The sequence below is a fragment of the Mesoplodon mirus genome, assembly GCF_964341445.2.
Source record: "Mesoplodon mirus genome assembly, chromosome: 7".
NCBI classification, from domain to species: Eukaryota; Metazoa; Chordata; class Mammalia; order Artiodactyla; family Ziphiidae; genus Mesoplodon; species Mesoplodon mirus.
The window spans coordinates 72,082,293-72,105,353 of NC_138983.1; the positions used below are offsets into that span (position 1 = coordinate 72,082,293).

The 23,061-nt window shown below is 46.5% G+C and overlaps 1 protein-coding gene across 8 annotated transcripts in view; it reads left to right on the forward strand.

Annotated features, from left to right (window-relative positions):
* The window catches only part of NAV2 (neuron navigator 2), a 768,613-nt gene that overhangs the window by 605,853 nt on the left and 139,699 nt on the right, over positions 1-23,061 (forward strand). For all 8 annotated transcript variants that reach the window (XM_082628907.1, XM_082628910.1, XM_082628903.1 and 5 more), the window contains 2 exons: positions 2,645-2,753; positions 4,998-5,387. In XM_082628907.1, coding sequence (XP_082485033.1) covers positions 2,645-2,753; positions 4,998-5,387 — 499 coding nt within the window. The remainder of the gene's footprint in view (positions 1-2,644; positions 2,754-4,997; positions 5,388-23,061) is intronic.

A 23,061-nucleotide genomic window follows, 5' to 3' on the forward strand; every position in this document is an offset into this window, starting at 1 on the left:
GTTGGTAGGGAGATCTTACATTAAGGCCATCTTCCAAGCAGGTAGAATTGGCAGTTCAGAATGTGATCACCCGAGCAAGGCAGGTGGATTACTGGTTTGTGTTTCTACGTTGCTCTTGGAATCTGTGTATGTAGAGCTCTGAGAGGAGCAGATATTTCCTAGTGGGACCCCTCAGAGGGACACAGGACACTCAGATTCAACGAGCCCTCATCTTATGCCAGGCATATCATGTGTCATCTCATCTGATCCTCCTAACCTTGAGGGAAGGGGTTTTATCCCCATTTGACATATGACATTTAGAGAGAATAAGTGACTTGCCTGAGGTCAAGTGGCTAGTAAGTGGCAGTAAACCTTTACCTGTTGGAATGCAAAAGCTATCCTTTTTCTTCAGCCCTACGTTGACCAAACATCTTGTGGACAATAAATATTTCTTGAGCATCTATAGATTTGTGTGGGGTTATCAAAAATAAAGGTGAGATACCACTCCATATCAAAGATCTTTGAATTTCTAAAGGAGAGTTAACAGGCAAATGTGTCATTCATAGAGACATGGATAAATACAGGTATACCTTGGAGATATTGCAGGTTTGGTTCCAGACCACTGCAGTAAAGCAAATATTGCAGTAATGCAAGACACACAGAGTTTCTGGCTTCCCAGTGCATATAAAAGCTCTGTTTACGCTACACTGTAGCCTGTTAAGTGTGCAGTAGCATTATGTCTAAAGAAAACAATGTACAGGACTTCCCTGGTGGCGCAGTGGTTAAGAATCCGCCTGCCGATGCAGGGGACATGGGTTCGAGCCCTGGTCCGGGAAGATCCCACATGCCGTGGAGCAACTAAGCCCGTGCACCACAACTACTGAGCCTGTGCTCTAGAGCCCGTGAGCCACAACTCTGAACCCCACGCTTCTAGAGCCTGTGCTCCATAACAAGAGAAGCCACTGCACTGAGAAGCCCATGCACGGCAACAAAGAGTAGCCCCGCTCGCCGCAACTAGAGAAAGCCCGCGTGCAGCAACGAAGACCCAACGCAGCCACAAATAAATTAATTAAAAAGAGAAAAGAAAAAAGACAACAATATGCATACCTTAATTGAAAAATACTTTATTGCTAAAAAATGCTAACCATCATCTGAGCCTTCAGTGAGTCATAATTTTTTTGCTGGTGGAGGGTTTGAAATATTGGGAGAATTACCAAAATGTGACACAGAGACACAAAGTGAGCAAATGCTGTTGGAAAAATGGCACTGATAGGCTTGCTTGACGCAGGGTTGCCACAAACCTTCAATGCCCGCGAAGCACGATAAAACAAGGTATGCCTATAAATATAGTTATTATACTGTTGTGTGTGATTAAGTTAATTAATGAAGGTAATTTGAAAACTGGTGCCTAGACTTAGCTTCATAATAAATGTTCCCTGCAGGGCCTGGAGCTATCCAAAGGATCAGTACCTTTTTGGCAGCCTTTACACAGATAAAATATGGTCAGACTGGCAGTAAAAGATATTTAATTGATGGCCCAGGAGATAGATGCAATTACATTCCTCCACAGTCATTAGGGGAAGGTAAAATAGATATTCATCACTGCTTTTGTTTAAAAACACACACACACATATATATATATATATATATATATATATATATATATATGTATGTATTTTAAAGAATTGGATGGGAAATGCAGGTTTGACCACTTTTTAGATAAGAGAAAAATGCCTTCCAAATTTCTCTTGGTTAGAGGTGGGAAGAAAATTGAAAACACTGGCATTTTCAAGGGTAGAGAGTTTGCCATAGCAGATTATCTCTATATAATCAATCATTTAATCCATTCCCCACCCTCCAGGCACCACCATGCTGAGAATAATCTAAGATCATCTGTCTCAGAAGGAAAGTTAATTCTATGACATTTCTTATAGAAATGTCTATAAGAAATGCCTGTTGCACTATTAATGACAATTGCTGGAAGTCCTACTTGGTGTCTGCTCTATATCCCACTTGCTGCTGCCCATGTGTACTATGTTCTGTATAGAGATTTCTTTAGAAATATTGCTGAGCACTTGAAATAGTCATCAGCTTTTAAAGACCCTTGATTGTGGTCTTCTCAGCCCTCCTGAAATTACTCTGAGGGAATGATATGTGATTCCTTTAATCACTATTTTAGTTATTTGGCTTTTCCTCTCCCCCCATAAGCAGCCCAAACTAAACAGAATAGCCAGACAACCCAAAGCGAGGCTTCTCTGAGAGGGGACGTGGCTTCCTAGCTTGGGTGTAGCCTGTTTCTCCTGGGATGTTTGTGCCAACTTGACCTCTCCGGGCCAGGTATTTAGTGGGAAATGTTGCCCAGGGAATGGAAATCCCTTATCCCCCAGAGAGAAGTCTGAATCTTCTCGAATGCTGCCCGCTCTGCAGCACCAGCTGGCGCGTAGGGAGAAGAAAGACCGCTCTCTCTCTCTTTAGATTTAGCACCTTCCTTTGGGCACCTGTGCATTTATTCATTCATGCATTCATTCTCCAATCCTTCTCGAGCACCCGTGGTGAACCAGGCCCTGAGCAGGAAACGTGGTTTTGGTCACAGGCACAGTTGCTGTTCCCAAGAATCTCCCCATCTATCTGAGAACTAAAATAGCTTTAACCTTTGTCTCTCCAGGGGAAGATCCCGAGGCTCGGCGACTGCGGACGGTGAAGAACATCGCTGATCTGCGGCAGAATTTGGAGGAGACCATGTCCAGTTTACGGGGAACTCAGGTTACACACAGGTATCTGGAGCATGAATCACTTTCCTGAACCAGCTAGTAACTTGGTTTTCACATGGCTGCTTCTGCCACTGTGTGTTTCCGCCACTAGCCAAGTGATCTGGTTAATTACGGAATAAATAACCTTGATTGCCAAATGTGCTGGAATTCACCGAGAATGCCATACGGCATGCGGAACTGTCAGGGACAAAAATCCATGGAGACAGATTCCTCCCCAAAGCAGAAGGTTGCTGAATCCATTCCACAGAGGATGTGGCAGACCAGCTGTATTTAAATTTCCCTTTGCTTGCATTTTCCAAAACGGTATGATATTATGCTGTTGAAACGAGCAGGTGAACTGTATTTGACCTGTGTGATAAAGCGAATAACTCGAATTCCTACCCGGTCTTCTGATCCCCAAGCACTCTGTAACGTTGTTAGTCATGCACGTGTATAAAACACGTACAGAAATATTTATAAAAACGTAGGATCATGTTTAAACCATGATTTCGTTAGATGAACTCTAGGATTACACTGGAAACATTTATCAGTTTCTTTTCATTGTTGATCAAGAAGGGGAAAAGGGTGCAGCCCTGGGACATCCTTTGTGATTTGGGCAGAACCAACTTTTATGGTTTGTGTTTGGCCTTGATGATCAAGGTAAAGTCCCGGTTACCCCTGTGAGCTCCTGGGTCTGGGGGGTCTCCCCTGCTTCTCCAGTTTCAGTCTCTTTGATAAATGAATACGGCAAGGAGACTGCTGGGCTCCACCACAGCCAGCAGCTTCGGCAGATGGGGGTTAAGCACTGTGGTTTCTTAAAGAAGACCAGGGCCCAAACCTTAGGAGTTCCCAGTATAAGGAAAGTCAGGCAGGCTGCTTCCAGGATCAGAGGGAAACGAAAACAGATGAGGCACCAAATTGATTCTCCCAGAGAAGAGTCCACTGGGGGTGGCTGGTGATGGCATGGAGCTGGACCCTGCGACTCTTGATTAGCTAAGAAACATCCCTCTTTCCACCATCATCATTGAAACTGATTTAATGTAGGTTACAGCAGTTTCGTGGATTTCTTGGCTTGGGCTAGGATGGTGATTATGACAGGAGGGAAATCTTCCATGCTTTCTTCTGCAGGAAAGACTCACTCTCTGCTTAGTAAAGAGACCCCAGCATGTCTCTGCATCTTGATGGTGTGGCGAGACCTGAAGGGCCAGAAAGACAGTGGACCGACTGCAAAAGAGTCTTCGGAGGGCCAGGGACGAGCTCCATCCCCTGGCAGTTTCAGACTCAGCTAGTTTCATGGGTCTCAACCCAGGCATTTACCACTCTTTTCTGGCCTTTTGCCCCCAAAGTTTGTCATTTTGGACAAAAGGTGGGAGAAGCAAAAGTGCGTGTGTGTAGCGGGGGCAGGGGGGGATAGATATTACAGAGTTAGAAAATCAGGGCCCTCCCCACCTGCTCAGTCTGGAGAGAGCTGAGGATGTGAAAATGGGATCTTAGGACCTTGGGAGTGGATGGGTGCATCCTGCCTTTAGGAAAGGTGAGCTGAGATGCAGCATCCTAGGGTGAATAGGCACACAGCTACCTTTATGCCCCATTGTTATCAGTCTAGAGTTTTCTACTTCCTTTCCTGGGTTAGAAAGAAGATTCCAGAAGTTAAGATTGTTTATTTAAAGTAATTGTTAGGGGGTATCTTGTACCATGTTTTAGGGGAAAAATCTGTGCTGGGCTTTTCAGAATGTCACGTAGATCTGCAGCTTCATCTTCATTTTTAACAACAGAGCTACACTGGGTGGTATGTTGGTACCTTTTTTTTTTTAGCTTATTTATTTTCTTTTTTGGCTGCATTGGGTCTTTGTTGCTGTGCCCAGGCCTTCTCTAGTTGCAGTGAGCGGGGGCTACTTTTTGTTGCGGTGCACAGGCTTCTCATTGCAGTGGCTTCTCTTGTTGCAGAGCACGGGCTCTAAGCGCGTGGGCTTCAGGAGTTGTGGCTCACGGGCTCTAGAGCGCAAGCTCAGTAGTTGTGATGCACGGGCTTAGTTGCTCCGCGGCATGTGGGATCTTCCTGGACCAGGGCTTGAACGCCTTTTCCCTGCATTGGCAGATGGATTCTTAACCACTGCGCTGCCAGGGAAGCCCAATACCTTATTTTTTGATCCTCTTTTGTATATGGGAAATATTTCACAATTCTAAAAAAAAAATGAAAGAGAATGTAAACTGCAAAGACTACTAGGCATATTGGGGTCTAACCCAAGGCCGGTTTTATGTTTTTAGCACATTGGAAACCACGTTTGACACCAATGTCACCACGGAGATCAGCGGGCGCAGTATCCTCAGCTTGACGGGCAGGCCCACTCCCCTGTCCTGGAGGCTCGGCCAGTCCAGCCCTCGGCTGCAGGCGGGAGACGCCCCCTCGATGGGCAACGGGTACCCACCCCGAGCCAACGCCAGCCGCTTCATCAACACCGAGTCGGGCCGCTACATGTACTCTGCCCCCCTGCGGAGGCAGCTGGCCTCCAGGGGCAGCACCGTCTGCCACGGGGATGTCTCGGACAAGGCAGGAGATGAGATGGACTTGGAGGGCATCAGCATGGACGCCCCCGGCTACATGAGCGACGGGGACGTTCTGAGCAAGAACGTGCGGGCGGACGACATCACGAGCGGGTGAGTACCTGGGCCGCCTCTCTTTTCACGGAGCAGGGGAGGCGTGGCCCCTGCCTTCTCTTCTGCGGGGCTTATTGAAGTTCTCTGGGGGAGAGCAAACTGCCTTCCTCACGTCCTGTTCATTTTGAAGGCTGTGTGCCCTGGAGGGGAGCCTTCTGGGCCAAGAGACGCAAGACTTGGGCCGCAGTCCGGGCTTGACAGTAACTCGCTGGGCAATTCCAGCCGGGCTCCACCGGCAGCCAGAGTGACACTTGACAACAAACCATATTGTGTCAGTCCTTTAAACCAAACCTTATGCTTAGGATAGAATCCAGACTCCTGAGCCTGGCCTACCTGGCCTACAGGATCTGACCCTTACCTGCCTCTTAGAACTCATTGTCCTATACTCCCCCTTGCTTCTGCTGCTGCAGCTGGTAATTCTATCTCTCAGTCTCATCAAGCTCTTTCCTGCCTCAGGGCCTTTGCACTGTTTCTCTGCCTTGGTTCTATTGCCCAGATCTATTCCCTTGGTTCCTTCTGGCTGCTCGGCTGGCATCTCTTTGGAGGGGCCCTCCTTGACCCTTCAACTTGAAGTCCTTTATGTGACCTGCCCCAGGCCTAGTTTCCGTCACCGTGTCTTATGCTCATTTGGAAGCTTATCTCTGTTTAAAATTATCCTAAGGATGGGTTTATATTTTATCCTTTCCCCGCCCGTTCCTGCTTACAACAACAAGCACCATCATGCAGGGACTTGTCTGGCTTGCTCACCACTGAATCCCCAATGCCTTGTACATGTAGGAGCTTATAAACGTTGCTGAATTGGTGAGCACGCGGCTCGATGGATGAAGGAGCAGACCCAGCCTCCCCGTAACATGCGAAGTTGAGGCGAGTGATGAGATGATGTCTGAGCCGGGCCGTGACCATGTGTGGCCCAAGGCTTGGCTTCTTGTTTTTGCCACACTTCCAGATCACTGTGGAAGCTGAACGAGCATCCGTTTGCTCCACTTTCTGTGAGTTCTTCATCTGTTAACCCGGCTTGCCCAGAAGTCCTTCAGGACCTTCTCCCTCTCTAACATTCTAATAGATAAAATTACAGATAATAAAAATTAGGCATGATGATCATGCCACTCATTTTCCTGAATGTAATGATCAAGAACCCCATGGGTGAGTCAGTGTTTTCATAATTTTAACAATAACTCATTATCCTACTATGTGCCAAGCACTGTGCTAGGTACTTTATATATATGTTATCTTCTTCTATCCTCACAGCAGTCCTTTGAGATAGGTGATATCATAATCCCCATCTTCTGGAGGAGTAAACTGAGGCTCAGGAAGGTTAAATAACTTGCCCAAGTAGTTAAGAAGCAGAGCCCAGGGCTAGTTCCTTAACCACTGTGCTGCCCCATCTTGGCCAGCATTTTATTGCTGTGTTGAAACAGCACAGCTACTTGAGTTTATTTCAAAATTGATTTACTTTTGCTTAGTTCTACCTGTCTTACTAGAAGTGTTCCTTCATTTAATTAGAAGCTTAGAGATAGAGCTGCTTTGGCTTTTTGCCTGTTACTTTTAGAACCACTCCATAGTGAAATCTTCAAAGACAGGAGCCACCAAACCCTTACGGTGTATGTAACACGTTTCTGCTATTATCCAAATGGCTGGGAAAGTTAATGGCCTGACAAATCAAATGATCCAGTTAGCTTAGAGCATCATTTTGTGTCTCTAGTTTTACATGAACATGAAAACAGTAACATATACCTCTTACTAAAGTTACATGTAATTTAATCTTTTATTATTCTTTATTTTATTTATTTATTTATTTTTTTTGCAGTACGCGGGCCTCTCCCTGTTGTGGCCTCTCCCGTTGCGGAGCACAGGCTCCGGATGCGCAGGCTCAGTGACCATGGCTCACGGGCCCAGCCACTCCGTGGCATGTGGGATCTTCCCAGACCAGGGCATGAACCCGTGTCCCCTGCATCGGCAGGCGGACTCTCAACCACTGCGCCACCAGGGAAGCCCTTTTATTATTCTTTAGAAGACCGTTGATATTCAGCATGGCCTCAAGGTTATCATTATCACTTCCCACTGTGATATACTACCAAAATACTTCTGGATTATTTTGAGATTTTCATATTTTTTGAGAAAGTTTATTCTCTTGTCAGGTCAGTCTTTTAAGAAATGAAGATGTATTTATTTTTATGTACTACTGACAGTTTCCACAAGGTGGAGACATTGAAACACCGTAAACTGAACCTTAGTGATGTTACAGTGAGACATTCCTAGTTTCTTCAGCTATTCAAACCAAAGCCTTTACCCCTGCTGAAAGGCACACATGTTTACATTTCACTTCCTGCTTTGGGAAGCTTACATTTTTAGCAAGTGAGATAGTGCTTAGAGCAAGTGTAGATAAAAGTGCGGAAATGTAAGCAAACACCCAATTACTGAAATTGGAGAACTCTGGTCTGTTTCCAACTCCCCCCAGCCTCACCAATTCCTTTTAATGTAGAAATTTACCTACACAATGAGGAGAGGCAGCCCAGATGGCATTGAGCACTCCTTCTAGTTGTGACATTCTAGAGTGCTAGTTAAGCATGACTCCACACTGGAAATGCACGCGAGTTTCTGCTTTGAGGCCAAGTTATAGGTTTGCCTGTATGTGCAGAGTTCAGGGCACGCCATTTAATGTCCTTTGTACTCAATTCTTTTCCCTTTTATAAACATGACAAGGTTGTAGATATTGAATGACTGGTCATTTAGTCTGTACTTCAGAATCTGCCCAATAAGTCATATTGCTGAGGCAGTTGGTGTAGTGGAAAGAAAACAGACAGATACCAGACAAGCTTGAATCCCGCTCTGCCACTCGCAAACTCTAACTTTAAGCTCGTCATCTAACTTCCCAAAGCCTCAAAGCACTACAGTTAATTTGGTTTTTAACCTTCTACAATTAGATTTCTCTTTGAGGTTGTATCTAATTAATGGCAAGTACCTGATAAAGACACACAGTTTTCAGACAGGGTTTAGATGTCTTATCAACCTCAAAGGTCCCAGCACTTGGAAACAATGAAATGATTACAGTTTTTATCCAGATGTTTGTTTGGCTTAGTGGAAACAGCCTCGATGTATGAGTAATATATAAATCAGTATTGAGGCTCTTTGAGGAAAGTTCTCGTAAAAGTTTACAGCAAGTTTAGTTAGCAAGACTGAGGTGGAAGTAAATTCTAGTTTCTGAAAACGTATGGCCTTTGTTTTTAAAATGACACCGGACCTCAGCTAGAGGTAGAACAGCTGTTTTTTGATGTCTCCAGCTCATTGTCTCCTTTGGATATGATTGCACGTGTACCTGTGTGTATCATTCAGTTCTCCCTGAGGTAGGGCTGAAGTTACTGGATTTCCTTGGAGTTTAGCTAAGGAACTAATGACACACGCCTTTGGTCTGTGTGTGTGTGTGTGTGTGTGTGTATTTATTAAACCCTTCTATTGCACTTAGTATGTGCCAGGCATGTCTACTTACTGTGCAAGAAATCGTCTGACCTCACCACTTCATTTTATTAGATTGATAAATTGGCTTCGGCTGTGGTTAGTGGAAAAGGAATTAAAGAAACAGACGAAGATGTCTCTTACCAAGTTTTGATCTGTGAAGCCAATCCATCTACTCATCTAAAAATTCAGCGTGCCATATGGTATAGAGTGAAATTAAAGGGACAGGCTTAGTGTCCATATGTTCAGAAAGATTTTTTTTTTCTTTTCAAAGGAGTCACTAAGTTGTATAATGCCCCAAAGTATGAATATACGTCCCTTCCTGGAAAAAAAAAATGACTGTTCAAATTTAACATTAGAAGTTTCTCCGAGAGCCTTTGATGGCTTCCCATTGCCTGTGGGAATAGATCTCAACTTCTTAACTGAACAAGGGAGGCTGTTTATGGTCTTTCCCTCAGCTGCCCTCCCGCCTCCACCCTGTCCACATCCCTCCTCACACACCCCAGCTCCCCAGTGCCCTAGGCTACATGCCATTTGCTACCAAAGGCTGTTTCCTGCATTTGCAAAGCTTTGTGCCACAGGACCTGCCTCTTTCTCCCTGGAATTTCTTTCCCCTCAAGCTTATCTGACTGATTCAAAAAAAAAAAAACCAAACAAGCAAACAAAAAAACACCTCCTCTGGGATGCCTTCCTGGATACCCCCAGTCAGTTAGCTCTGTCTGGTGTGTTTCTGGTGGTCTTGGTTCACGCCCAACCTTATGTGTGAACCTTTCGCTTTGCATGGGAAATGTTTGAGAGGGAGCTGGACGGTACTGAGGAAAGACTACGGTCTTAAGAGGCAAGCGGATTTGAGATTTAATCTCGGCTTTGCCAGATGAACTGGAGCAAGTTTTTAACATTTGGGAATTAGAGACAGAACTTGAAAAACACCCAGCAGAGTCTGGGATGCACAAGAAACATCATGTACAATGTGTGCGTGTGCGTGTGTGTGTGTGTGCCTTTCCTCCACCAAACACGGAGCTCCCAGAAGGCAGATAGTGCCCATTATTTGTCTAAACTGAGACTAGCACAAGTAGGAATTTAATAACTATTTTGTGAATGGCCTATCCTTCATGCCAACCCTCACAGGACCCTGGGCTTGTATAACTTGCTGCCACCAGCTGTGAAAGTCAGTGATTCTATTTACAGAACACTTGGAGAAAATCAGTTTAGCCTCTGGTCTTTTTTTTGGTGTGATGCTTAGCTCCATCTAGTGGCAAATATGGGGTGTGATGCTGTGGTTTTGATTGCTTCTGACTCAAAGTCTTATATTAGTTTAAGACTCAGGGCTGGTGTTATTCAAGGCTGAGAGAATGGAGATGGTAGCAGTTGGGTCATCTTTCAAATGTGGCCTGACCAGAAGTCTAGTTCAGGAGAGAACGTGGGGTTGTGAGCCAGCTGGTCTTCAGAGTTGGCTTTTTGATGGCTAAACCCTTTCCTGTTAGGTGTCAGGGATTATTCAACAGATACCATATGTGCCTGCTGGGAGACTTCATCCCTTAGAAGTTGAGGAACCCATCCCTGCTGAATTACTTGTAGCTCCATAAGTATGTCATGGCATGTCTTAGCTCAGGCTGCTATAACAAAATACCACAGACTGGGTGGCTTAAACAACAGACATTTATTTCTCATGGTTTTGGAGGCAGAAAGTCCATGATCAAGGTACCAGCATGGTTGGGTTCTTGTGAGAGCCCCCTTGCTGGCTTGCTGTGCCCTCCCAATGCAGAGAGAAGCAGGTCTGGAGTGTCTTCCTCTTCTTCTAAGGGCACTAATCCCATTATGGGGCCCCACCCTGTGACTCATCAAACCCAGTTACCTCCCAGAGGCCCCACCTCCTAATACCATCACATCGGTGGCTGGGGGTTTCACCATAGGAATTGGCAGGGGTGAGAGAAGCACAAACATTGAACCATAACAGAGTGTTTCAGGCTTCCGTGTATCATTTGCATGTACAGCACCCTGTGTTGCCTTTCCCATCATTGCCTGCCAGGTCACCTCCTTGAGTAAGCCTTCCCTGATCCTATCCAAACAGAGGCGGTGAGTCTTTCTTCTGGGCTCTCATGGTACTTGATGTATTTGTAATAACACTGATATCACTGCATCGGAGTTATTACAAATATATATGTGTGTATAAAAGCAAACAAAGCGTCCACACACAGTGTTTTTATAGATTGTTTCAGTGCATTATTTATGAGGGGAGAGAGCCCATACCTGTTACCAGCTCTTAAAGGTCAAAGTCCAGTCTGTCTTAGATGCTCCCCTATCTTCATCGGCTAGCACAGTGCCTGTTCCATAGTAAGTGGCCAATAAATATTCGTTGACTGAATGCTGCAGCTGACTTTCAGCGAAGCAAGACCAGTCACATGCCTCTGAATGAAGATGTGCCTCAAACTGAGGCCCCTTGAGCTTGATGCCCCGCCTGTGTGATCTTCCTTTCCTCGGCCCTGTACTGTACACCAATTATTCCAGACCTATGACTCCCTCTGGACATTGACAGTGCATGTAAAAGAGACAGAGGACCAGGGCCACACGCCGTGGGAGTGGTGGGTGGAGGTAGAGGTGCCCTATTTCTCTCTTCTCTCCTCCCGTGACCATCATGGGACAAATGAGGGAAGTGTTTCTCAAGTCAGTGCAGAACACCGCAGGCAGCACCGTGAGTCCACAAGGCGGTAGTGATAGCACGAAAGGCTCTTTCTTATCTGGTGAATGTTTCTCATGGTCTTTCCAGGCCAGACCTGAAATAACCTTGACAGGCTGTTGTTCCTGGCAAACTGATAGGAGAGGAAGCCAAAATACTCCTTTTGGCCAAAATGCAGCCTGGAGCCAAGATAAATGATTTTAGGCAAGGCTGTCCTGAAAGACACAGAGTTATGGCAGGGTCCAGCCGGGTGTGGCGGGCACCTCTGGGATTTGAAAAGGATGGGCGCTTGTTTCTCCAGGTTGATCCCCCTGAAATGATCTTGGCTTGTGAGGCTCTTGGAAGGCTTGGGAATTCCCGGTTTCCCGTCAGCCACTGGGCAGGTCTCAGGGATGTTTGGAAGGTGGAACCATCATGGAAAAGTAGAGACTCAGCTCTCTAGGCAGACAGATCTTTAGGGCCTTGGGCAAACCACTTGCCCCTAATGCACTGTGTTACACACACACACACACACACACACACACACACACACACACACACACACACACTTTAAAAAATACAGTGGTGCTCCAGCATGAAGCCACAGGTCCAGGGTAACCCAGTAGTTTTGTGGTGGGGCTGGACCAGGTTCCAGTTTATCAGCCTTTCCATTCCTCTCTGCTTCCCTTGGTGTTTCCTCGCTTCCCCTGGTGATTCATACATATCTTAACAGGGTATGAATTCACAGAAACTAGAAATACTTCACCCTGTCTCTTATTTTCCTTGGTGTTAAGTATCACAGCCAAACCCCATGACCTCCATTTCCCTCAGCAGCTCTCTGGGTGGAGTGAGCGAGCACAGGGGGTCGGGCAGGGGGCAGGATCCATTTCCCCAAGCATCGCTGAACAAGTGCCAGCTTCCCCCACCACGGCTGTGATGTCATCTGACACGGGCGGTCCGGCTGATTGATGGCTCTGGTTACCAGTATCGGTTGTCCCCAGTGGCTGGGACAACATCACTTGTACATGTCTTCTTCCCATCTCCTTCCCCGCATCGCAGACTCCCTTGATTTACTGAGTGTGGGAAATCGCTCAGCCCTTATCGGCAGCTGGGCAGGCGGTTTTATCAGAGGAGAAAGAACAGTTGAGCTAACAGCATGCTGAAAGCAGAGAAACTCTCCAGCCTTCCCCAGCCTGCTCGCGCCACTCACTGTTGGTGAGTTAGCCTGAGCAGGCAGAGAGCAGGATTCCGAAAAGGTTTCCTGGAGAACAGCCCCACGGAGAAACGAAGTGTGGTCCAGCTTTGACATGGGCAGCCCAGACCGTTACTCGTAATAGCAAATGTTGGCTTAGTAATTTGTGGGGAAGAGAGAAAAAAAGGGGGCGTCTTGTCTTCTCAGGAAACGGGGCTTAGGCCCTGACTTCTTGGGAGTTTTCCGAGCTTGCTTGGAGATTTGAATCTCTTCCAACTCCACCCCACCCACAGCACCTTCAGGGAAAGAAGGGCAGAAGGGAACTAAAGTGAGTGCTTTGGGAGAAGAAGACCATACCTCAGGCCCTTCTGAAGTGGCCCCTGAAGGGGCTGCTCACTGCCTGCTCGCCCATCCTCGGTGACATCCTCCAACACACAGGCTCTCCTGGAGTGGGAGACTGGAAACCCTGCCTTTGGCCTGCCTTCTCGGGAGGCTCCAGGCAAGAGGCAGTAAAATTTCATTTAAAAAGTGTTGGGTTTCCCTGGTGGCTCAGTGGTTGAGAGTCCGCCTGCCGATGCAGGGGACGCGGGTTCGTGCCCCGGTCCGGGAAGATCCCACATGCCGCGGAGCGGCTGGACCTGTGAGCCATGGCCGCTGAGCCTGCGCGTCCAGAGCCTGTGCTCCACAACGGAAGAGGCCACAGCAGTGAGAGGCCCACGTACAGCAAAAAAGAAAAAAAAAAAAAGTGTTTACTGAGTTTGTTGTGTACTGGAGACTGTGCTCAAGACAGTAAGACCAAAGGAAATTAACAGGCCCCAAGAGCCCGAGGTCCTGACAGCACGAGGACGCTCACAGAACGGGGAGGTAATAGGTCAGCGTAAGAGCAGGGAGCTCCAGAGACGGTAGGAAGCAGTGCCTTCTGTGGGGACGATGAGGGGGAGATAAAGGGCCTACTGTGAGGTGGGGGCATGGGAAGTCCAATCTGGCTGCCCTGCTCTGGGCTGTGTGTTCTGGAGCACGTTCCCTGTGCCCACCTCAGAGCTGCTGTGTGGCTTCCGTGAGCTCCCGCCTGTGAACTTGGCCCAGAGCCTGGCTGCATGGACAGAGCCCTCAGCGCTACCACAGTATCCACCACCAGCAGCAGCTACAGCATCTTCAGGACCTGTGAGCTGGGCCTTGAAGGGTAAACAAGAGGCCGAGGTCAAGAGCAAGGGCATGAAGACATATGGGTGTGCGGCATATAGTTTTATAAGAATGGTGCCTGGGCTGGCTTGGATGGAGATTCAAGACGGGACGGGGGGAGCTCAGGGCAGAAGCTCTCAGAGTCCAGGGAGGGGTGACACAGCTCCGGGTGAAGCCGAGGCCCTGGGAACGGGCACACGGTGTTAGAGAGACTCTTTACATTACACTCGGCCTGACCTGAGGCCCGTTGGACAAGGGGCATGGAGGCACCGGAGAGTCAAGGCCGACTCCCAGGCTCCGGCCTGTGCCGATACTGGCTGGGAATAGTTAACGTCTGTCCTCAGCACCCTCTTGGCACCACCCACTGCCCTTAGATTGTCTCAGGCCTCCGGGCCACCCCCGGACCAGGGCTGGCTGACTGTTCCAGCAGAGTACGTGGCAGCCTCTGGAGTGTAATCCCCAGGGCTTTAGGAAAACCCCAGTCCCACAGCCTCCCGATTCTTGCCCTGGAGAAGCACCGGGCCCAGTAGGGGAGGCTGCCCTGTGCTCAACACCTAATTCTAACGCAAGGCAGGTGGTGATAAACGTTCCCATTGAGAGGCAAAATGTGGGCTGGGGGTATCGGTCTGACCATAACGCAGACCCCTGAGGGAGCCTTTTCTGTTCTCACTTTCTTCTTCTGGGAAGCAGGCTTCCCTCATCTGCAAATGAGAATAATAAAGCCTGGAGTTGCAGTGACTGATTGAATGAGGTGACATGCACAGTGCTGCGGACCCTTCCAAACCCTCCTCATAATAATGCTGCTGCTGCCAGGATTAAATGGGATATGATGTACATATAATGCCTAGTTCAGAGCCTGGTGCCGGGTAAAAGTTCTCACTATATGTCATTCCCTTCTACCCTTGCTCGTTCCCAAACCCTAGTGAGACATCTCCTTATAGTGAGTGGGCTTTGAAATGAGGCTGTAACTGACATTCATGTGGGAAATAAGAGTCCCCCTAAACGCTGCAGCCTGCATCCACTGCGCTGGGGTAGAGAAACCTGCCACAATGAATCACGTTTAGCAAGGCCCTCCTTCCTCTGCTTCGCACCATCTGGACCATCTGCTGTCTTGTTGGAACAGACTTCCTGCCTTCACAGGGCTCTTCATTGGTAAGCATCATCAACAGAACACACAGCCGCTTTGGCCTTCCTCAGATCAGCCCCAGGTGTTCAACCAAGGGAAATTCTGCCTTGGGTCCATTAATCCACACTGCAGAGAGACTCTGCATTTTAATTACTGAAAATCAACAAATATTTAACAAGTGTCTTCTCCATCCCAGGCTTTGCTCTGGCGTATCTGACTGACAAGATTTGTTCTCAGGCTGACCATTTGGTACCCCTTCTTTTGGGATCTCACTTTTGATCATTATAGGTCCTCATCAGGAGGGACCGTGAGCTCACATTTACCAAAGGGTGCTTACATATCCAGGAAAGACATATTCCAACTCTGTGGCTCTCGATGGATGACAGGGAATAGGGGCTAACATGTATCACACACCTTCTGTGTGCCAGGTACCTTACATAGCCCTTAAACTTTATAGGATATTTTCATTTTACTGATAAGAAAAATGAAGACCCAAGAGGGTAATTGTTTACTTCATTGTTTTTTAAACCCATGGAGGAGAGAAAAAAGATGGCTGCTGCTCTGCTATGTCTTTCCCTTTGTGTGCAGGAATTTCAGTGTGATCTTGGTGCCTTTGTGGCTTTGCTCTAGCTGGGTATTTTCTGCTTCCCTCCAGACACCCTCTCTCATAGAGTCTGCGGGCTCCTTTTTCACTACTCAGTGCTTTGCAAATGTACCTTGAATGGAGAGAACTATGTCACAGGTAGACCTGAAGGTCCTCTATTTTTCCTATTAAGCCTTTGCATAGCTCTCAGCTAGAAAACCCAGCCATATTTATCTTTATCTTAAGCATATAGATCACTGAAAACACCCTTTCCAGCTCTTTTTCAAGGGCCAGCAGCTACAGAGTGGCTCAACAGATTTATGATAGCGAGGTTGGAGGATACCAAGTTCGAGTTGGGGTGAAGATGAAAAGAAACATTTGGATGAGGTTGGGAGTATTTTGGCCCTGAGACAGTAAGCCCATGTTGAAAGACTCAAAATAATAATAATAATAATAAAAGTAATAAACCATATGTGCCTGTACTCAGATCAAGATAAGAAATTTAAGTTTTTTTGGCAACTCATGATCCTCTCGTTATGCTGCTCTGGAGACGTGGTATGATGGAGGAAACTTTAGACTCATGGTGAGAAGACCTGACTTCATATTCCTTGCTTGCCAGCTGTGTGACCTTGGCAAATTTGCTTCCTTTTCTGAGCTTGTTTCCCACCTGTTCAGTGGTAGCCTGCCTCTTAGGTGTTTAGTGAGAAAGAAAGGAGATAGTGTTTCTAAAGTGTTTGGCACATACAGAATGGTTGTTCCTTTTGGGCTTTTTGGAATTATGCATCTATTTGCCTTCCTACTCTTTTATCCTACTTAGAACATTATTATGATGATGTAATGCTGTTTCTTATTCTTGAGCACAATAGCTAGATAACTGCTAACTGGGTCAGAGTCCATCTGTGTATTAGGGTTCTCCAGAGGAAGATTTCATGTTGCATCTCAAGTCCAAACACAGCCTGGAGGCAGAATTTCCTCTTCCCTGGGAACATCTGTCTTTTTTCCTCTTTTGGCCTTCAACTGATTAGATGCGGCCCACCCATATTCTGGAGAGTAATCTGCTTTACTCAAAGTTTACTGATTTAAATGACAGTCACCTCTAAAAAGTACCTTCACAGCAGTATCTGGGCTAATGTTTGCCCAAGTGTCTAGGTCTCACAGCCTAGCCAAGTTGACACATAAAATTAACCATTAGGGGGCTTCCCTGGTGGCGCAGTGGCTGAGAGTCCGCCTGCCGATGCAGGGGACACGGGTTCGTGCCCCAGACTGGGAAGATCCCACATGCCGCGGAGCAGCTGGGCTAGTGAGCCACGGCCGCTGAGCCTGCGCGTCTGGAGCCTGTGCTCCGCAACAGGAGAGGCCACAACAGTGAGAGGCCCACGTACTGCAAAAAAAAAAAAAAAATTAACCATTAGTCTGCCAGCAGACCTCGTTGTATGATCAGTAGAAATGAGTCATCTGGGCCAGGAGGCAGCTTACCTGTGGTCTAGAGACAAAGAACAACACAGCTTGTAGAAACATCTGTGAGGGCTCAAGGCTAGTGCAACCGCCCCTGATATGACAACAAATCATGAGTTTGTGCATGCCTTGGAAAATCATCACATCCCTTCCAGAATCCCCAGGTCCTAATAAGAAATCTCCTGAGAAATGGAGGTTTTAACCTTTCCTCTTAATCTTGAAATAACTACAGAGTTAAACAGATACCCTGACATGGATACCTCTGGAGTGCTGATGATTTTTGAGACCCCAAAGTGAAATAAGAGTCAGAGTCTAAGGAGAGGCCCATGACTGTCTCCAGGATCTTCCAGCTATAAATCAAGCCCACATGCACCTCTTGATCTTGGGACAAGAGGGAGATGGGGGTCTATGGTTCTCTCTGCTGTATCGTTGGAGTCCATGTCCCAGTTCCCAGAGCTTTGTGCTTGTAATCACCTGGTCATCTGTTTTGAAATGAGAAATCTCACATACTTGAGCAGTGAAGTTTAAAGGGTGAAGTCAGCTCAAGTTGTTAGAAACATGGGACAGAATAAATGTGGTCTTGGCTCTGCTGAGATGGGAAAAGACCACAGAGAAGTCGACCAACGGTGCCTGCTAGCACGTGTCTTTTTGCCTGTCCTGCAGTAGCGGTGCTGTAATTCACAACAGCTAAGTTGCTTTGGGGTCTCTGTCATGTGCTGGGCACTCTGTTGAGCTCATGACATGCATTGTCTCACTTAGTGTTTACATCAGTTCTTTGAGATAAAGGCTGTTTTTCATCCTTTTTTTATGATTGAGGAGACCAAGCTCAGAGAGGTTAAGTTACTTGAATGGGTCACACAGGTGGTAATGTTACCGAGTCCGGGCTTGTACTGCTCATGACATGACAGGCCAATAGACTGAGAGACAAGTTGTTGGGGCAAGGAATAGTGACTCTGTTTGGAAAGCCAGCAGATGGAAAAGACGGCGGACTAGTGTCCCAAAGAACCATCGCACCCAAATTAGAATTCAGACTTCGTTTATACTAAAAGGGAGGGAGTGTGGTTGGTCCTTGCAAACTTCTTGGTGTCAGAATCCTTTGTTCTTGCAGCTGCCCATGTAGGTCAGATCACGATGTTCCTGTAAACCTCCAATAAGACAGATGTTATGGTCTGTTCTGCAACTTTTTATCTCTATCTGAATGGAAAAGTGTTATACCTTTAAAGGTCAGAGCCTTGAGAACTCTCCTGTATACTTCAGGCAATTGTCAACATTCCTAACTTGTAGCAAAAACAGTAGAACACAAAAGAAACAGATCCAATATGGAGTCTGATTTGTTCTTCCCTCTTACAGTAACAGCTGGAACCAAGTGTTTAACTGGGCTGGAATCAGAGCCTGTGCTCCAAGAACTCTATAGTATGGCTTCTCCCTGTAGCTCTGATTATATGGAAGGCACGACCAAAAGGGAGGAGTGGGCATCTGTGGATATTGGAAACCCTGGGGCTCCCCTATGCCATATTAGGGAGCATTAAGACTATAAAGAGAGACGGAGGGCGGTGTTCGAAGGGTAATGCTTGGAGGGCTGAGTTGCATAGGAACTTTGAGAAATACTTGGCCAATGCTTGTGTGAGGACCAAGGAGGCTGGCTGGGGAGGGGGCAAAAGCAGATACTTTTATTTGCCTCAAAAGCATTATTTCATGTTTCATTTCAATTAAATATCACAGGTCTTGGCTGTAGCTTTAGAAACACTTGCATCAACATTCTCCACGTGCTGGTGCACAAGAAGTGAGCCGAGGCAAAACTGATTCTGTGTGTCTTGGAAACAAAAACCAATGAGATGGTCAGAGTCAGGAAGGTTCAGAGCTGGAGCCCCCCTTGCAAGGTGATTTCTTGAAGCACCTCACCGCAGCCTAACTTCTTGTTGTAAAGTCTCATGAAAGTGGACATTTCCATCACCGGCGGTTTCCAGCCTTTGTGGATGTGATACTGAATTTTTCCAAGGAAATTCTAGTCGTGTCACCTCCCACCCACTGTGAACCCAAACAAAACACACAATTACAAGCTCAGCGCCACCTGGAGACCCCAGAACCATGCTCGGCAAGTTAGAGCTTTATTAAGCAAGTGACTTTTGCCTTATGCTGGGGGAGTTGTTAATTAAAACCACTCACCCATTAAGTTGGGAGAGAGGGAGGGAGACAGAAATTGAGGACAGCTAACACACTGGTTTCCCTTCCGCCTTTGCAGGCTGGCGTAGCTATTTTAGATGTGGACACAGACTTTATGCTTGAATAAACCATGCTCCAGAGGTGTGTGCAAGGCTTCCTGGGAACAGCTTTCATTCAATGCCCTGCAGCCAGGCCTCCTGCATACAAAGAACCTGCCAGCCTCTGACCAAGTATGCATAACAGTTAATAATAAGGATCATGGTGGTAATACTAACAACTACCCACTATTGTTTACTGAGCAATATTAAATGCCTGGCACTGTGTGCAGCCCTTTATATACCTTATTTCTTGTCAGCCTTGCTGTAATCTGTGTGGTCATCTGCTCATTCTCCTGACAAGGATGCGGGGGCTTGGAGGGCATCAGTATCTTGCCCAAGGTTGCAGAGCCTCGTGAGTTAGGGAGCCGGGACTCAAATGCAGATACCTGACTGCAAAGCAGAAGTGCAACCACTGTGTTGGGTTTTTACTGAAAACCCTGTAAGTTGTGTAAACATGTTAAAAATCTAACTCCTCTTCTCGCCTTCAAATCTATTTCTTCTCCTGTATTTCCACATCCATTTCTCATCCACAGCCCAGAAAGAATCTCAGACTCTTCTGTGCCCTTGTTCCTGGAAGGCCAGTCGCCAAGGTTGATGGATTCCGTCTCTTCACTTCCATCTCAACTCAGCAGTTGAGATCCAAGCATCTTCCCGTTCGGTGCTGCCACCTGCTGGGTTGTAGGTTCTGAGACCCAAAGGTGTTTCTTGGTTTTAGAGAGCTCTATAATGAGGAGGAGGATAATAATGTGGGAGGTGAAAGAGTATCTGCTGCTTAGACAACATCTGTTCTGTTCTTGGTGCCAGGTTTGAAGAGGTTCAGAATTAGGCAAAGGTTTGTTTAGGGAAGTGTGACGAGGAAGGAAAAAGGGTTCAAAATGTAATAGAAATATTTGTAGAAACTAGATCTGCTTGGCGTGGATAATACTTAGAAAAGCAGTAGGTTCCAGAGGACCAAACTCAAATTGTGGGTGGCAGTTAGACTTTCATTTTTCATTTCCTAAACACCAAGGTTACTGTTAATCAGTGTAATGGAAAACAGGCTAAAAATCAGACCTAGTCAAAGGGGGCTGGGCTCTTTTTTAAGGGCATAAGCCTCCTATTCCTGGGAGTAATCAAGCAGAATCTGGAAACCTGTGTCCACATGTTGTAGAAGGGATTCCTGTATGAGGTGAGGAGCTGAGAGAGAGGACCAGTGAAAGTGTAAGATTCAGGGGGTCCAGTTCCCATAGGAATGACTGAGATCCTGATAAGGATGGAGCAGGGCTGGGCATCGTGTTCAGGAGAAGGTCTCTCTGACAAGACTGGTTTCCACAGGTCATGCCAGCCTGCGGGTGGTAGCAGGACACCAAAGCTGTTCCTTCGAAACATGTCCTCACCCATGGCCCCTTCAGATAAACACAACAATCAGACCCACTTCTTTCCCTTGCTGCAGGTTCTGGTCTGGCAGACGTCAGAGTAGCTGTTGTGAATCACTGTCAGCTCAGGGGCTGCACGCCTGCCGAGATGTTACTGAAAGTTACACTTGTTAGGTTGTATAGTGAAAATGATAGATTTTTTAAAATTGAGGGCTTCCCTGGTGGCGCAGTGGTGGAGAGTCCGCCTGCCGATGCAGGGGACACAGGTTCGTGCCCCGGTCCAGGAGGATCCCACGTGCCGCGGAGCAGCTGGACCCGTGAGCCATGGCCGCTGAGCCTGCGCGTCTGGAGCCTGTGCTCCACAATGGGAGAGGCCACAACAGTGAGAGGCCCGTGTACCGCAAAAAAAAAAAAAAAAATTGAAAGATAGTTGATTTACAATGTTGTGTTAGTTTCAGGTATACAGCACAGTGATTTGGTTATATATATAACTGAATATATCTATTTTATATACAGTAGTATAAATCCCAAACACCTAATTTATCCCCCGCTTCCCTTTTGGTGACTGTAAATTTGCTTCCTATATCTGTGGGTCTATTTCTGTTTTGTAAATAAGTTCATTTGTATCTTTTTTTTTTTAGATTCTATGTATAAGCAATACCATCATATAACATTTGTCCTTCTCTGTATGGCTTATTTCACTTATTATGATAATCTCTAGGTCCATCCATGGCACTGCAAATGGCATTATTTCGTTCTTTTTTATGACTGACTAATATTCTATTATATATATGTGCCACATCTTCTTTATCCATTCATCTGTTGATGGACATTCAGGTTATTTCCATGTCTTGGCTACTGTAAATAGTCCTGCTATGAACACTAGGGTGCATGTATCTTTTCAAATTAGAGTTTTCTCTGGATATATGCCCAGGAATGGGATTTTTGGATTTTTTAAAGTGTAAAATGTTACGATATTGAATAAGCTCACTCTCACTACGCAGGGTCGAGGGGATGTGGCTTTGCCCCTGCCCTGTTTGAATGACTCCTTCAGCTGATGTGTCTCCCATTCTTGTGAGAGTGGAAACGTTTGAACCAGTGGAAGCATGAGAAATTCAGGGACCCTGTTCCTTTTCACAGCACCAGCCAGCTGTTGTGACTGCAGCTCCTCCTGCCCTGATAGCAGGTAACTTGAGTATCCTGGAGACAACCAGCTTTTGCTTGATTCCTGCTCTGGAGGTCACCGCCCTCCCAGCCTGGGAGGCTCCCTCCCAGCCTGCCCCTCCCGCCAGCGCTCCAGCTGCCGCGGGGGTGCCCTCCCGATGTTCACTGCCCGGGCCGCTCTGTCTGTCCCCAGGCTGGCTGGTTTGCCTGGATTCTTGGCTGCTGGATGTCTCCTGCCCAAGTTACCTGCCGAGCTCCAGCAGCCGCCTTGCTATGGGGAGACACACCTGTCCTTCTTGCAAACATGCCTGTGGCACTGTCCAGGCCCATACCTGTTGAAATTCTACAGGGAAACAGTTTTTGCCTTTCCAACTGAACTCCCTGCTCTACTGGTTTCACTTTTTACTCCTTTTTAGAACATCACGGACAATGGGGAATTCAGCCAGGTGGCAACATGCCTGCCTTCAGCTCAGGTTCATGAGCCACTGAGGGTGGTATTGACCTTGTTCCCTACACTGAGTACTCTGCTCATGCCGTGCTGTCCCTTGAATGGGACCTATGACCCCTCCCTCTAAGCCTTTTCTCACTAGCTACCCCTGCCTGGGGGACCCCCATCTTCCTAGAAGTCTTCCTTGAATCCTTTAGCTAACATAGCCTCTATTAAAGTATTTGACTTTTCTCTAAGTAGATGCAAGGATGCCTCACTTCTTTGTATTCCCCAATGTTTAACACATATATCATACATTAAAGCAACTTAATTCTAGGTTATTATTTATTCTTTCATTTGGTCTACCAAGAACATTTGTTAGGTACCTATCTCAAGAATTCTAGGCAGAATCTAGGGACTAGGGGTAATGAAGCAAAAATACAAGCTCGAAAATAATAATTATAATTATAATTATATAATAATTATAATAATTATAATTATATAATAATTATAATAATCATAATTATAATAACACTGGTCATACATTTGTTGAAGTCGTTGGGTGAGAGGCTGGAAGACAAGGAGATAAATAGGTAAACAGTTAAAATAAAATGGAAAAAAAAGGAACTAAATTTTAATTTTATCCTAAAATATATTAAAATGAAAACACATCAGTGGCTACTTTCTAGTTTCCTTGGGTAAATCACTTAAATTCTCTGAGTGTCAGTTCTGCATCTGAGAAATCATCAGACCAAGTAATCTTTGGAACCTCCCCCAACCCCCTGATCTAATATTCTGTAGTTTCGTAAGACTGTGTATT